Source organism: Nicrophorus vespilloides, unplaced genomic scaffold, assembly GCF_001412225.1.
Source record: "Nicrophorus vespilloides isolate i.1.1-1 unplaced genomic scaffold, Nicve_v1.0, whole genome shotgun sequence".
In the NCBI taxonomy this organism is placed as follows: Eukaryota; Metazoa; Arthropoda; class Insecta; order Coleoptera; family Silphidae; genus Nicrophorus; species Nicrophorus vespilloides.
The window spans coordinates 302,323-318,172 of record NW_017096602.1 but is presented as its reverse complement, the minus strand read 5'-3'; the positions used below and the strand labels follow the sequence as shown (position 1 = coordinate 318,172).

General features: G+C 38.1%; 1 protein-coding gene across 8 annotated transcripts; it reads right to left on the bottom strand.

Moving 5' to 3' along the window:
- Window positions 1–1,220: 1,220 nt before the first annotated feature.
- Window positions 1,221–15,311, bottom strand: LOC108557565 (CREB-binding protein). Of its 8 annotated transcripts, none has more exons than XM_017914133.1 (17): window positions 14,442–15,311; window positions 11,481–11,600; window positions 10,642–10,865; window positions 10,361–10,577; window positions 9,661–10,035; window positions 9,068–9,601; window positions 7,499–8,986; window positions 7,017–7,427; window positions 6,667–6,956; window positions 6,371–6,528; window positions 5,458–5,538; window positions 4,444–5,395; window positions 4,155–4,388; window positions 3,461–4,089; window positions 2,539–2,945; window positions 2,128–2,468; window positions 1,221–2,062 (listed from the first exon to the last, which is right to left on the bottom strand). In XM_017914133.1, exons 1-17 carry the CDS (start codon window positions 14,521–14,523, stop codon window positions 1,337–1,339), a joined length of 7,269 nt encoding a protein of 2,422 aa, XP_017769622.1. In that variant the 5' UTR covers window positions 14,524–15,311; the 3' UTR covers window positions 1,221–1,336. The 8 variants fall into 8 exon arrangements, with proteins under 8 accessions (XP_017769622.1, XP_017769617.1, XP_017769620.1 ...); XM_017914128.1 differs by having other exon boundaries at window positions 1,222–2,062; window positions 5,458–5,568; XM_017914131.1 differs by having other exon boundaries at window positions 1,222–2,062; window positions 5,458–5,568; window positions 9,068–9,595.
- Between the last annotated feature and the right edge of the window lie 539 nt (window positions 15,312–15,850).

Genomic DNA, 15,850 nt, shown 5'->3' with positions numbered 1-15,850 from the left:
ATATTGTTTGTTTCTTGTTTTTTTTTAATATATAATACTACTAAATAGTAATCCTATATTCAAGTTAATAAATAAAGGAGGGAGTGTTCACTTCTTTTTAATCTTCTTTACTTTCTCTTTAAATTAAATAATAATAATAAAAAAAACTACCATTTTCCTTCCGTTTCTTCTCTTCTCACAAGTTCGAATGTTTATTGAAGTATTGCACTGGCTGCTATCGCGATTGTCAAAAATAAAATAAGAAATATAAGTATATGCATATATATATGTAAATATATATATAGATATAAATATATGCAAAGGAAATGTATGATACAATAATAAAATAAAAACAGAAAGGAAAAAAAACTGTGCCAGCTGCCAAATGTTCGTCTTCGATAATTTACGAATAAAACACCCCACGATGTGGAATGTAATTATAAACTCATATATTCAATATATATCTATATGTAATATAAATTATAAATATATTATATAAAAACAAGTTTTCACTTTTTTTTAATCTTCTCTTCTGAAATTTCCAAATAAACATCATCTTGGGAGAGCGAATTCATCGATCGGGATTTAACTTCTCTCATTTCTCTTTTTTTGGATTTATCACTAGTCTAGAGTCTTTTGTAACGTTTCTTAAATTTTTTCCTCTCCATATATATTTGTAGTAATGCACGCGCGCACTAGTCCCCACGAATTCTAGTTTGTTTTTCGTATCTTCAGAGTAGAAACTTGAAAACTTTAGCCAAAATGAAAAACTTTTTTCGAATTACAACAAAACGAATTTATAATTTCTTTGATATCTCAAGTTGATTTGCGTTCATCTAGGTAACAATCCGTCTTTTTTTATGTTTTCTTTGTTTATCATCATTTCATTAATTAAGAAAGAGAAAATTATAACACAGCCTCGCAAAGCGAAATACTTTTAGGTAAACTTTTATCTGCTTTTCACTAACATTGTATACCTCTATACAATATACAAAGGTCCATAAAGTTCTTTTTGTTAAATTATTAAACATATTTACAATTGAATCCTCTTTTATGTTTGTTCTTAATTGAATTTTTCGTTCAAATAATGTTTAAAACCATGTTGTTTCATTCAAGTATTAAAATCTAACTTTATACATAACTTACAATCATGACATCTAGTCATGGAAATGTCATTTTAAGTATACACTTATTTAAATAAAAAAAATAATAAAGAAAATAATATATGTATATATGTATATATATAAAGTTAAAAATGAAGTAAATGATCATGATAAGAGAAATCACTTTGTACGAAGTTATTTTTTAAATATTAACACAGCACCATGTAATTTTAGTTCGGCGAATGCACTCACCACTAAAGCTGTTCAACAAATTTACTTAATTGGTCTTGGGGAGTCAATGTAGGTACATCATTATCTTGTTGATTCGTATGATTTTGTCCTAAAAGCATTTCAGAGGCGGCGAGGTCGTGGGGAGAGGGTTGCGGGCCTCTGGGGCTCGGCACTGGTTGGTTGCGCGGGCTGGGTGTAGGTCTGGGCGAAGGGTTCGGTTGGGGCGATCTAATTGGTGGCGGCGACCGGACACTTTGCATGAGCTGCTGCTGAACCGATATCGGTGGCCCCATCACTCCTTGCGGGGACGGCACAGGTGGCGGCGTTGGTTTCAGTCCTTGCATCGGCGGTGGATACTGTTGATCCTGGAAGTTGTTGTAGCCCATCGATGGTTGCCGTAACGCCGGCAGGCGGGCCTGGTACGATGGTGGTTGTTGGAACTGCTGTTGCTGCTGCTGCTGTTGTTGTTGCTGCTGCTGTTGCTGTTGTAATTGTTGCTGTTGCTGCCGTTGTATCTGCAACATCTGTTGATGCTTATACCACTGCTGTTGTTGCTGCGTCATTTGTCCAGCCTGGTTTCCAGGAACGCCTGGCTGACCACCTTGTCCCATCATTGGAGTTTGCTGCATCTGCATTCTACCCTGCAATTGCGCAGGTTGCTGCTGGCTGAGCATGTGAGGTAACTGAGGCTGCTGAGGGTTTCCACCGACGCCGCCTCCTCCACTGTTTTGCATTGCCTGAGCGTGAGCCTGAAAGATGCAGTAACGAATTGTGTTAATGAACATTGTTCGCGAATTGTGAATTTTATTCTAACCTGTCGTTGTTTGATACAAGCTGCCATCAATTGTGGATTCGTTTTGAGTATTTGCAAAATCTGTGCTTGTTGATCTGGGGATTGAGGTTGTGGAGATTTCAGCATCTGCATTAATTGGGCAAGTGCTTGTTTATTATGAAGCATAGTGCCACCTTGCGGGTTGATGCCTGCCACTCCAGTTCTCACGGCCGGCGTGTTACCTTGCATATGACTAGGAGCACCACCCACTTGGCAACCTTGACCAGGCATCACTTGGCCTGGTCCAGGCTGCCTAATACCTTGCCCTACGCTACCCGGATATCTATTATGCTGCCATTGTTCCATAGGTAATAAGTTGCCACCTAAACATAATTTAAATTCAAAAATTAATAAATAGTACATGACATATTTCCATATTTGCAAAGCCCTTACCTTGTCCAGCACCCATATGCCCCAAAGGTCGTTGGATTTGGGGTGGTGGCATATTCTGGCCAGGAACTACGCCGCTAGGATTATTTTTTCCGTAACTAACATGAGATCCCTGCTGTCTAGCTGCTTCTTCTTGGACTTGCTTCACTACCTGAAGAACATTCGCTGGCGGTGTTTGGGTACCTGGTTTCATACCAATTCCAGGTTGATGTGGTGAAGGTACGCCCATGCCACCTGCATTGCCCATTCCAGCTGCATTCATCGATGGACTAACAGCAGCTGCCGGTACAACATTTTGAACAACACCTTGTACTCCCATTGGAACACTGTTGCTGACCAAATTCGTTCCTTGGGCTCTCGTCGTGTTCATCACAGCCATACGACGACGTAACAGTTGAGCTTGTTGTAATCTGCGAGAGACGAATCGATAAAATTAAACATGTAACATTGAATATTCATTTTAATATTTTGACTTGAGACATCTTCATATACCACGGGTACAATATTCTTTTTACTGAGGGAAAGGAAACTTCAAAAAGATTTAAAATAGAAGAATCCTTTCCAAAAGAGGATGATAATATAGGAGATCTATCCTGCTGTATCAACTGGATGTAGAGCACAAGGACGAAATGGGGAAGTTCCTTATTATTTTATTATTCTAGCTTGAGACGATAAAATGATAACTAGAAGGTCCTCACCTTCAGCCCTGCAAAAAAGATGTTTGAGGTGTGGAATAGGAAGCTGACAATATGTTTTTAAGGATGGGTAGAAGTAAAGGCAATTTTAAGTGAATTAAAAGGAAATAAAGATAGTAGGATAGTCAGTAAACATACAAATAATTTATATGAACATACAACAAAGATAATCATAGTGGTAAAATATGGCATGAAGATTTATAAAAGATAGTTGTATAATTGTTTCATACCTTTGTTGGAGTTGTTGCTGCTTAAGTTTATGTTTGATGTTCGAACAGAATGGCACTGGACATTTGGTTTCAGGGCAGTGTTTAGCGTGATAACAACACAAGGCAATAAGTTGTTTGCATATGGGACAACCACCATTCGTTTTTCTCTTGCAAACTTTCGTGTGTGTAACTACACGTTTCATCTTTTGGCAACTGGTCAAGCGACAATTGGCGTCTCGGCATTGACATGCATGCACCAGTGAATGGATGCATCTTTTGATCGATTCCTTTCTCGCCACTTGTGGATTTTGTTGTTTAGAATCGCTTGGGGACGAACCGTCATCCAAATCCAAACCAAGTTTGTCCATTTTATGTGGATGCCCATTTTTCTCGTAGCATTGAATACATAAATCAAAGTCATCGCACACGGTGCAATGGTAGCGTGTCTCTACGTGAGCTTTACAGTTGTTGCAAGTGTACACGAATTTATCTTGTCCTTGATTGTGGAGTTCATACAACATGGACATTGTACTATATTTAGCACGACGCAACGAGGAAAATTCGTAATGCTTTTCTCGTGCCATCGTAAGGAAGGCGTCACGACCATCCATGAGATCGCAACTGATAAATGGATCGGGATCTTGAATTGGCTGTAACGGAGAAACACAAATATTAATACATAAAAAATATAAACAATATCAATATGAAATCATACCCCAAGACTAGCTGCAGACTGCACAGAATGCAAACGAATCACAAAGAAAACTTCTTTGTGTTTTTCCATGGTGGCAAAGATCTTTGTTGAAAGGTCGTTACCAGTTTGAGGAGTATTTGATTTTTTGCTATTTTTCCTCTGATTGGCTTTTGATTTATTACTCTTCTTAGCCTTTTTCTGACCTTTCTTTTTTCCATCGGCGCCTATTTCAGAATCTTCGGACATGGAAAAAATCTGCAAAACATAATTAATAATTTAAAATTGTTTGAATTACCATGAAATATACAACATTTACCGCATTGGCGGCGGCCTCAGCAGCTTCAGCTTGTTTGCGTTTTTCCTCCTCCTCTTGATCCAGTTCTTTAATGCTTTCTTCGAGAACATTCGGCCAGAAATCGCCTTCAAAATAAGGCAAATCAGCCGCCGATCGCAAATTATCTTCCATGGCCTGCTTCAAAATATCCTTATAATCAAGAACAGTTCTCTCAATGATTCCTCGATCTAGTATCTTCTTATACCAATCTTGGAGCCGTTTTGGTTTCGGAATCTTTTGTTCCAATGGATGACAATGAAATATATAATCATCACCTTCAGAAGGAGGGCATGCCCATATATGAGCCATAGTGTAACCCAACTTTTTGACGTAATCCAAATAACCTAAGATTATTTCATGGTAAACTGCAGTTCTGCAATGACGAGGTTTGAAGAAGTGAACCGAATCTAGATAGGCGATGTAGACTCGCCGCGTATTCGGCGATGGACATTCGGAACCATATTCTTGCACATGCATTCCGAAAAAACAAACATCTACTCCATCGATTTCCTCGAAAGCGAATAATGCCTTTGCACGATAAGGGAACTCATTGCTCAGTTCACCAGTTTCTACGAATTTACTTCGCATTCCAGGTTTAACTTCCACTAATTTATCCGAACTGGATACAACACGTATACTGACTTCTCCAGCTCCAGATTCTTTTTTCTTTAAGAAGTTATTAACCCTTGTTTCAATATATATTCCCAACTTTGTAACTGGTAGACGTTTCGCGTTGAATTTGTTCTCCTTGCGTTTCGAGCCTTTCTTCTTGTGACACTCGTCGCACATAAAGCCGGATGGCCAGATATTTTCTATGTGCAAAACACATACTTGATGAAGTTTTCGACCGCAGTCATTGCAGATTACAAACTGTTCCATCTCTAAATGATCGTTTTTCATTTCCTTAAATTCTTCTTTTTTGATAGCGCTAAAATGAAAATACGTATATAATTTAATATTGTATAATTTGAGTACGCTAAAAAATCTTACGTTTGAGCTTGGGTAGGATCGTCGCCCAACGTTACAGTATCCCCTTGGATATCGTTGAAGCACTTCTGGCAGAAAGTATATCTGTTGGATCCGAGACCATAAGCTTTTAAACTGTTGTCATAATTGTTGATCATCAGTCACAAAGCGAAGGTTTTGTGATTTTTAAGCCCAATAAGTGAAGGTTAGAAGGCAAAGCGATCATACGAATATGCGTGTTGTAGTTATAGTATTGTTGTATGAGCATATGTCAGTAGTATGGATATTCAAAGGCGTTAACGGAAACCAAAAACAAATAGAAACATTTTTCACATATTAGAAATAAATTCATACAATCATCATGTTTTACATATAAATATTCATCATTTTACTTAATGCTACAAGAAAATCATGTTTACATTATTACAAACATTTCTACTTTTGGCAAATTTACACTTAACATATTTTTGCGACCATATCCTTGTGATCCGCCATTTTGTAATAATATAAGGTATTGATTTTTCTCATATACACAAATTAAATAAATTCAATTAAATGAAATTAAAAATATTGGCTGAAGATAAAACCAATAACAAATTATAATATTAATAAATCTAGTAATCAATATGAATAAAATAATGGCCATTATACATTTTTAGTGAATAAAATTATTTTCATCATTTTGCAAAATTTTGTTTTAAGTCAAAAAGGAAATGGCACACTCACTAAGCTTGCTTGCTTGTTATATATTGTATGAAAAGTACTTTAAATGTATTAAAGTATTGTTCATTGACCACGCCCTAGATATATATGTACATTATAGTATTGATAAAAGCACCAAAAACTCAAAAATATGAAATTATAAATGTAATTGTAATAATCGTGATCAAAAATATTAAATAAATAAATCGACCCAATACAAAATAAAAGTACTGACCTGTTTTGGTAACTATAGTATTTGGCGTCTCTTGGAATGGTGCACAGTTGTTTCCCAAAGCAGCAGAGGACTTGTGGATTGAAGGTATATTTACGTCCACAGCAATAACCAATTGATTGCATAACAGGATCAATTTCCTGCTCAAACACCTCGGACAACTGGAATAAGAAATGTAATTAGTGAGAATCTTACACAGACGTGGATTAATAAGCAAACGCCTGCTCTAGGGGTAGCGCCATATTGAAACGTCGATAGCGGGGAAAGGTTGCGCATTATTGATTAGTCGTCCAACTTACCTTAGTGCAATATCGGTAGACTCTGCTTGTTTTCCGGTTGTACAACCATGCGTTGTCAAACATTAACCACACGTCGTCTACATATTCCCATGGATCAGAATATTGTCCAATGTCTAGTTTCCTCTTGATCGTAGACAAGTCCATAGGACGTTTCACAATATCAAAATAATCTGGAATACCCAGGGAACTGGGATCAACAGGCTGCCTAAATGGTATACTCTCGGGGTCCTGTCTATACAGTTTCTCCAATGTGGGCATCAATTTCTGGCGAAGCTCGTTTGGTTTAAAAACTGGAACAGTATACAATTCATTAATAGGTTACAAATAACACGAATTTAGCGACATCTTACGCTTCGTTGGATTGTTCATTCCCGGCATAATTTCCATATTGGTCGCAGGTTTAATATCCTGACTGGAAGAACCCTCTGAAGGGGTACGCGGTTCCTGTTTTATCTGCATATCATCTTTATTATCGTTATCATTATCAATCGGTTCGCTTTTGATTTCAGTCTTGATGCCTTTTCCTCCGGAACAACCATTGTCGGATGCATGCATTCCATCCCCATTACCATCGTCTTTACAGTCCATCGGCTCTTGTTTTATTTGATCTAGTTTTCCGCCTCCAGCGCCGCCGTTTGACGGAGGTGGCGAATCATCATTTCGGTCAGCAGCAGCAGTAATTGCCGATATTATAGATGACATATTAGATGGACGAACTACGTTTGATTGAGCTGCCCTTTCCGAGTTCGACATTCCTTTACCTACAATTAAACAAAAAGATTAATACATTTATCATTTAAATGTATAACAAAAAAGAAAAAATGAGACTTACCGAGACTTGCTACTGTAGGTGCTGGAGATGATGCCACTATTGGTGTTGCCGGAGCAGGACTAGCACCCCGCGACGAGCTCACAGATTTCGGTCCTGCCGATGTATGCGGTGTCGTCACGTCTGAAGGCGTTGATAGCCTAGCGTTTGGTTGTTGTGGCTGCTGCTGGGGTTGTTGTTGCTGTTGTTGGGTGGCCTGAGAGTTTAATCCGCTTTGCTGTAGACCGAAAGCTGACGGCGATGGTGCCGGTCGACTCTTCAGTACATCGTTGAATTGCTGTTGCTGCGAGGCATTATTTGCAGCAACATTATTGATTTGGTTTCCATTGGTTGCAGCAGAGTTCACTATGCCACCTCCACTACCAGCAGGAGAACTCAGTGGTAACGTTGGACCATTCGAATTAGTAGAAAATTGAGATGTTGGGGTGCCTTGACCGGTGTTCTGTTGTGACATTGGTTGGCTAAATGGTGACAGACTTGGATTATTGATCGAAGCTGTAGGTGATGGTCCAGGTAAACCAACAACATTAGGTTGTTGGGCGTTTTGAGCATTTTGGCCCGTAAATAGAATACGATTATTACAGTTATTTATTTGAGATCCCATGCTCATGCCACCTAATGCTGGAGAATTACTTCGGAGACCTTGAGCTGGATTTTGCGACATTGAACCGGGTACAACACCCGGAGGCCTTGGTGGAGGTACTACTACGCCAGGAGGAACTCCAACCTGTTGTTGCTGCCCAGGCAGTGCTGGCCTTAACTGAGGTTGCTGGGATTGCATCTGTTGTTCTTTCCTACGTTGCCGCTTTTCTTCCAATTCTTTTTGGATTTTATAAATTTTCTCGGCCAGTAAATGGTAATATTCAGATCGGGAATTGGCCATTTCATACATATCACCTTCAACCTTCCGCGCGTATGCCACGAGGTTATGCATTCGCTTGTCAAGCATAGCTTGAGGATCTGGTGTGGGAAATATGGCCTGGACCAATTTATGGACTAAATGGTTTCGGAGATCGGGCGTTACAGAATGGTGCCATTCCTTTGTACCCTGGACAGGCGTCGCCGTCACCTGGCCCGGTTGTAAACCAGCTGGTAATTGTACTCTATTATCCGAACCAACCAAGGAAGAGGCATTATTGGTTTCGTTTCCGAGTCCAAATAACTGGTTATTAGAAACACTTTGCGGAAGGTTAGCAGCCGCTTGCGCAACTGCATTTTGTTGAGATGCAGGCGAGTCGTTACTGCCCAATGGTAGACTTACATTTGGCGCCACTATATTTTGAGGTGGAGCCAAAACCCTCACACACATATTAGAACCTGCGGATAGAGGAAGTCGATGCCGCGTTTGTACTCCCGCTATGTTAGGTATTAATCCAGAAGGTGGGGTAGCACAAGTAGTCGGACATTGAATTCCCAGAGCATCGTAGGCTCGTCTCATATCCACAGGAGATGGATTTGGCGACTGCGTACTTTGTGGGGCTGTAGTGGCAGCTGAAAAAAAAATCATTGAAATTATCTCATTTTGCAAATAAAATAAATACTAATAATATTAATAATCGAACGAGTACATACCAGTGGGGTTGTTTCTATTCTTGTCTGCCTGCTTAAGAGGTAAGCATACTGGACAGTCGTTGCGCACGCAATGTTTCCAATGACTTATGATTTGTCTCGACGAACTACAGTGTGGAACTGCACAACTTTTGCCCGCTTGGCATGTCATCATGTGGTTTAGTACATTTTTCATAGTTCTGCAGTGGGGAAGGGTGCAATGTGGGAGCGCCACTTCACCATTTGCTTGTGACTCTCGTCTTTGACATTTGTGCGCGTGCAAAAGCAGTACAAGCTGCTGCTGAACCAACTTCCTTTTCTCTGGATCGGTGGATGGCGTAGGTACACCAACTTGATTCTGAGTTGCAGTCTGTGGTCCAGGTTGTGTCCCACTTGGAGCACCAGACTGCGGTTGTGCTGGAGACGGGGCAGGTAGTTGGGTTTGGGCCATGCCGCCTTCACCACCTGCACCGCCTCCTTGGGGACCAACGTTTCCGGTTGGACTAATGAAGCGCTGCTGTAAACTCAAACCGCTACCTCTTTGTTGAGGAGCTACTACTAGCAATGGATAATTAATAATTATGTTTTAAAAATATTCCATGTTACGAATAACTCACCTCCAACTTGGGGTACACCTTGCGGACCCCCATTGGGATACGCATATGGCGTGCCGCCAGTGATGTTCTGTCCAGGCGGTCCACACGAAATCATTGTAGGTGGCTGCATTCTAGGAGCACCAATTTGATGAACACTTTGGGGTCCCAGCGGACGCTGGTTCATTTGCAGATTTATTGAACGGCTAATTATCGGACCATTTTGCAAACCAACATTGTGGTTGTTCGGAAGATGGCCAGGGGCTAACATGTTCGGGGCGTTCGGTTTGTTTATGGTGCTGCTGCTGACTACCAAACCGCCTCCACCCATGCCACTCATCGTATTCATACTGCTATTGCTCATAACCATGTTGCTGCTACCCCCGCTATTGTTGATACCTACAAAATATTGTACACATTTGTAAATCTTAAGCACTTAATGTATGTCAAATGTAGATAGCACTACATAGTGCATTGGTTAAATTTAATTCATTATTTTTTTATTCTTCAAACAAGCCGATCATAACCCTACTAAAAAACGTGCGTAACAAAGAGCAAGGGTTGCAATGCACGCTAGGGGAAGGATGGTACGGACAAGGGGAGACGAGTCAAGATATCACCCAGGTAATAACAAACCGGGATTGACAAAACGGATGAGGGACAGCTGCACACAGATTTAGGAAACTTTCTCAGGAGTGTTGTACTTCTCTTTTTTAAATCTCACCTTGTATAGAGCTCATTACTTGTGGCGAACTGCCGTTGTTTGCTATTGATTGCAAACCAATGTTGTTCGAAATGCTAGATTGGATATTTCCTCCCATGGACAACTCTCCTACAATTGCCTTTGGCAAAGTCACATTGGGAGGTGACTGTAATATAGGACTCTTGCTGCCTAGCTGGTTAACGGCCATTGAAAGCGTGTTGCCCATCAGCCCTTTGGACTAAAATAACAATATTTACGTATACTTTCTGTCGTTACATGTAGATAGTTTAAGGATGCAATACCTGAAGCAAATGGTGGTTTAATTGTATCTGTCTCATAGATGCATTGTTTGGACCGTCGTTGTCGATTCCACCGTTTTGCATTGGTCCACCAGGGCCGGGGCCTTGTGCGGGAGGTTTACTGTTTCCCCCCATGTTGTCGGGCATTCCCCAGGAGCTCCCCGACGACATCAGCTCATCAGGCAGATCGTTTTCCAAATCAATCATGTCCATGTTTGATAATACATCTACACGAACATAAGCAGAAATATTTAATGCATTCCAAATGGTATCAAACAGTACGAATAGAAGAAATGTCGATAACATATAAATAAAGGTGTTTCGAGGGGGACTGGAAGATCGATTAAATTGAATCGTAACATCTAGTAAAAATAATAATTATAAAGTACATTCCAATAAATTAAAAAACAGGCATACTCGCACCATAAAATAAAAAGTATTCAAGGAAAGATTGCAGATTGCATTAAGAGCTTAAATTCCTTCCTCAAATACATCAAAATTTAAACATTGATCGCATTCATTATGCATATAACACCATCTAATACATAAGAAACGGCTAAATGCTACTCGTACACTTTCAACCTCCCATTGAAATTAAAATAGAATAAAACATTTGAAGAACAAATTAAATCAAAATAAAACAATTTCCAAAATATTTTAAATTCAAATTTGAAGAAAAAAAAATAATAAAGTAAAAATATTAGTAATGCTTTCTAATATAAAATTAATATTTGTCAGACTGTTGTTAATTTAATATAATTGTTAAAATGTGTTATTTTTAGGAACTGGAAGTGGTAAATATATTATTATTCATTTCTGTTTTTAAACTGGGGGGTATTTACTTGGGTGCTGTTGCGAATTCCATTGATGCGTTGGATTGGATTGGCCACCACCAAGTGTTTGTCCGAGGCCCTGGCCATGTCCAGGCCCCAAGTTGTAGTTGAAAGCGTGTTGCATCGACACTATAGTGGTTAGGTATAATAATATACAAATTACTCAAAAAAATAATAATAATAAAACAAATCAAATCAAACAATAAAATAAACGAACGTCGTCAATATACTCAAATAAAATAAATAAAAAATAGAGACAGAGAGGAGGGATGAATCGTATTAGCATTAATTGAGACATGCAATATAATTACAAAAGCACTGATTATAAATTTGAGGCAAGTATAGCAAGACTCAGAACCTAAGAAAAGAGAACATATATAGTAATTGTTAACAACCATATCTACCATATCTAAGAGTTAACTAAAACAAAAATAATATTTGTTTTCTCTCAATGAAAGGACTTCCACAATGTGCAAGTTAAACCAACAAATATACTAACTTTATATTCATGTACACACTAAGAACTTTAAAACCACATTCTGAGATATTTCAAAATTTGGTTGGATACATCCATAAACTATAACTTTGAGTTCAAGTGCAAGTCTGTTTACATTCTGATGTTGAGAAAGGTGTCCACTGCCAAAATTTATTTTAATCTCGTTAAAAAGCAACGAAAAAAATGCGAAGACCAATTGAAATTTACTAATTTTGAAATGAGAGTCGTTAGGATCCTTTTATACATCGCATTGTAATCACAACTTATATTATATGAGAATCTTTTAATTTACTGCATATATCAATTCATACACAACGTAAAACAATTATGAACACTTATGTGTTTCTTTACAAACTCTTCATACATAATGATATGATAATTTCTCAAATTTATTAGAAATCTATTAATTAAAAAAAAATACAACAAAAAACAAATATATTATAATTTAATTTTAAATTATTATAATGTATATGTATGTCACATGTAATTTAGAAAATATTATTTTACTGATTAAGCGTTTTTCAAAAAGAAGTACTGAACAATATGTTCTTAGTCTTATTCTTAGTAGGTCATCTTTCGTAGGATATTAACAAAGATCATCTTTGTCCTATATATAATACTAATTGGATTATTTAATTTTACATTATTCTATACTTCTTATGAATAGCTTTGAAAATAAGTAAATAATGAACATTCAAATGTTATTCAAGCCTTGGATTAAATAATTACATTTATTTACTTGTAATATGTTAGTATTATTTTAAATGTCAATTGTAAATGAATAATTGAGTTGAAATCAAGCCAACACAGACATTAATATTTTGATGATATTTTAAAACTAAATTATTTATAAAATAATAAATTATAAAGACAAGTTTTCAAAATATAATTTTAATTGAAATATTTTGATAGGAACATTCATTATTCATAGTTCTGATACCAAATGATATATAAATAAATAACTAACTATAAATAAATGAATATTAGATAATATTTAGACTAATATATTTTGTATTATATTGATTATTGTTTTTTAATACTTCAATAAGTTACTTATTAAATAACTTACAGTGTAGTAATAAATAATATTGTTTTTGATGTTAAATACAAAACAGCTGTACATAATTTTAAAAAATCTTATGTCTCACAGTTATACTTATTTTTAAGTAAAAATCTTGAGCATCAATGTAAATTACATGTGATTTGTAATGAAGCAAAAATTGCTGTAAGCAATTTCTTGTAACCAATGGTTACCATTCAATAAATGTATGTACTATTCTTGTTGCAGTAACAATGACTATATAGTATTTTCTTTAAATAATCTTCATGGATATATCATAATAAATTGATGAAATAATCATTTAATTTGCTTTCAAATTTTTAAAGTTATCTTCCATTAAATTTCCTGTTTATATGTTGTCATTAGTTTGCAATTATAACATACCATCGATAAAAGTAGGTGTAGGTTAATTAAAAAATTATTTTAACTGTACATTTGTTTTATGTTTAAAGAATTAAACCATTTGAAAAGAGAAATGAATGTATTAACATTGAACATTGTTAATGTATTCAGGTATTAATTAAAGTAATTTTGGTAGAATTGTCTTCGCACAAGTGGTAACCTTCAACCCAAGACACAATTTGCTTATATTATTATATATTTTAGTTTTTAATTAGTATGCGAAATGGCTGTATGTAACTTCCAGTCTGAATGCTATTTTTTATTCTTAGATAAATGAAATATCAATTGACAGGTTCGAGAAATCAGTTGTGATTTTATGTGAATGATATAATGATTTCGGCTTTTCAGCAAGTGTCAATGGATGTTTGTGGCTTGGTGGAAATGGAATAGATGAAGAATGTATGTGAATTCGTGTTGCAATGAATGAGAAGCATGTGTGAATTTCGGAGTAAAGGTGTGAGATGGAATGAGTTCTAGGGATAGAGGGAGGATGAGCTCGAGTGGTGGTAGTAAACAGCTGTTTAATATTTGTGTATGATAATGTTTAGCAACATGTCAAAGTCATGTTCATTGCATCCTTGCTATAGATGTATTGAGGAGAGAGTAACGCCTTCTCTCGCGCGCACAACAAACATAGTAGATATACACACACACACACCAGTTACAACGAAAGCGAGGCGAACATGCCGTGCGGAAAAACAAACATAGAACCACACTACTGAGTCTGCAGCTCAGAGACAACAGATCTTGAGAATGCAAATACGTAGAAATGGGTTATGGTGATGGTGTCCATGATGATAACGAATGTTGCTGGGGAGATGCGGAACATGAATGAGTAGATTGGTAGACAGGTAGATTGGATGGATGGATAGATGGTGTGCGAATTGTATATGAGTGAGTATCGTGAGTTCCGTAACTGATTAAAAGATACGGACTTAGGTATATGGGGTATGTACGGATGTAGTATATGGTATGGTATATTTGAGAGATAGTAAAGAGATTTTACACTTACCGGAAGAGTCCGATTGGCCCTGGAACGCGTCCAGTTTCTGCCTTTTGGCATTCGGCGGTCCATCAACAAGATGATCGGCCATAGTAAAAACAAAACACGTTTGCGTACGGATTGGCTGTGTGATAAAGCGAGCCGAGAATCCGGAAGAGAAGACGAGCAAAACAAATGAACGGAAAATATTATGTTGGGTATAATAATATTAAGCCGTAGTCAGTGTGTTAAAAAAGAGAGTAATGCGAATGTCGTTCGTCGTCGCTCTATGTGAGAGAGTGAGTGAGTGCAGTAGTAGTGTATGTATGTGTAGAGATGTATGTTAAAACACGGGTTTATTTAGAAGTCTCGCATCGGAGAGAAACACATGATCAGCGGAGATTCCATCAAACTGTCGACGCACACTGGGTCCTAGCTCGGCACAGGCCAAGCGTCGCGAAAAGGCACATAATTCATCATTTTAAAATAAACAAATCAACCATCGGCCATAATTAGTGTACGGACAGACCAGTCCAAGTCGAACGCTCGCCAGACTACACTTCCCTCTCGACATCACTACCCGAACTAACACCAATGATCCCGACCAACCGACGGCGACGACGAGCAAGAAGTGAACGAGAGAAATAATATCGAGGCAAAAAAAAAACAAAAAACACACGCAATCCTCCGCGGCCGATCCTTCGTCGCTCAACTTCTTCTCGTTCAACCGTTCCGCGGCCGCACGTCCTGCACCGAAACCCAAAAATATCCCTTTTTCGTCCTGGGCTCGATCCGCAAATCTGAGGTCGCGTCGCCGCGATTTGGAATCCTCTCGACGCAATCCTCTCGGCACTGGGCAAAATGGCGGCAGCTTGATGGGGCAACCCGACGACGACTTTTTCTACGCTTGTCAGAATCGGTCTGTCTATTAGGCGACCGAAGCCGCCGCCCGATTGGCCGTGCGCCGCGCACGTGACCAAAGCGCGCACGCTCATTGGCCCCGCCGCACATCCGGAAGGCACGATGTGACGCAGCGTCCGTCGTCACCGGTGACGTCACGACTTCGGGACTGCCGAAATCGCACGATCACCCCGACCTTGGACGCTTACCTCAATTTCCGACGTTGTCGAACCTTGCACAAACAACCCATGTCCAACGACTTATTGCAGCCAACATGTCATCAACAACAACACAATGCAAATCTGCCAGACATCAACCAACATCACTTTACCACTTACGACCATCACACACAACATATTCATACATTCTCTATAAATCAAAAAGTATATTTCAAAACAACCGTAATACTTCCCAGAACGATTTGCACTTAATTTATCTTTAATACTACTGCACATAAAGAGCACCTAGCGCAGACAATTTTAAGGTTAACCGGCTTAAAGAAAAAGAACTATCAATTGACAGTAAAAATAGTTGATACA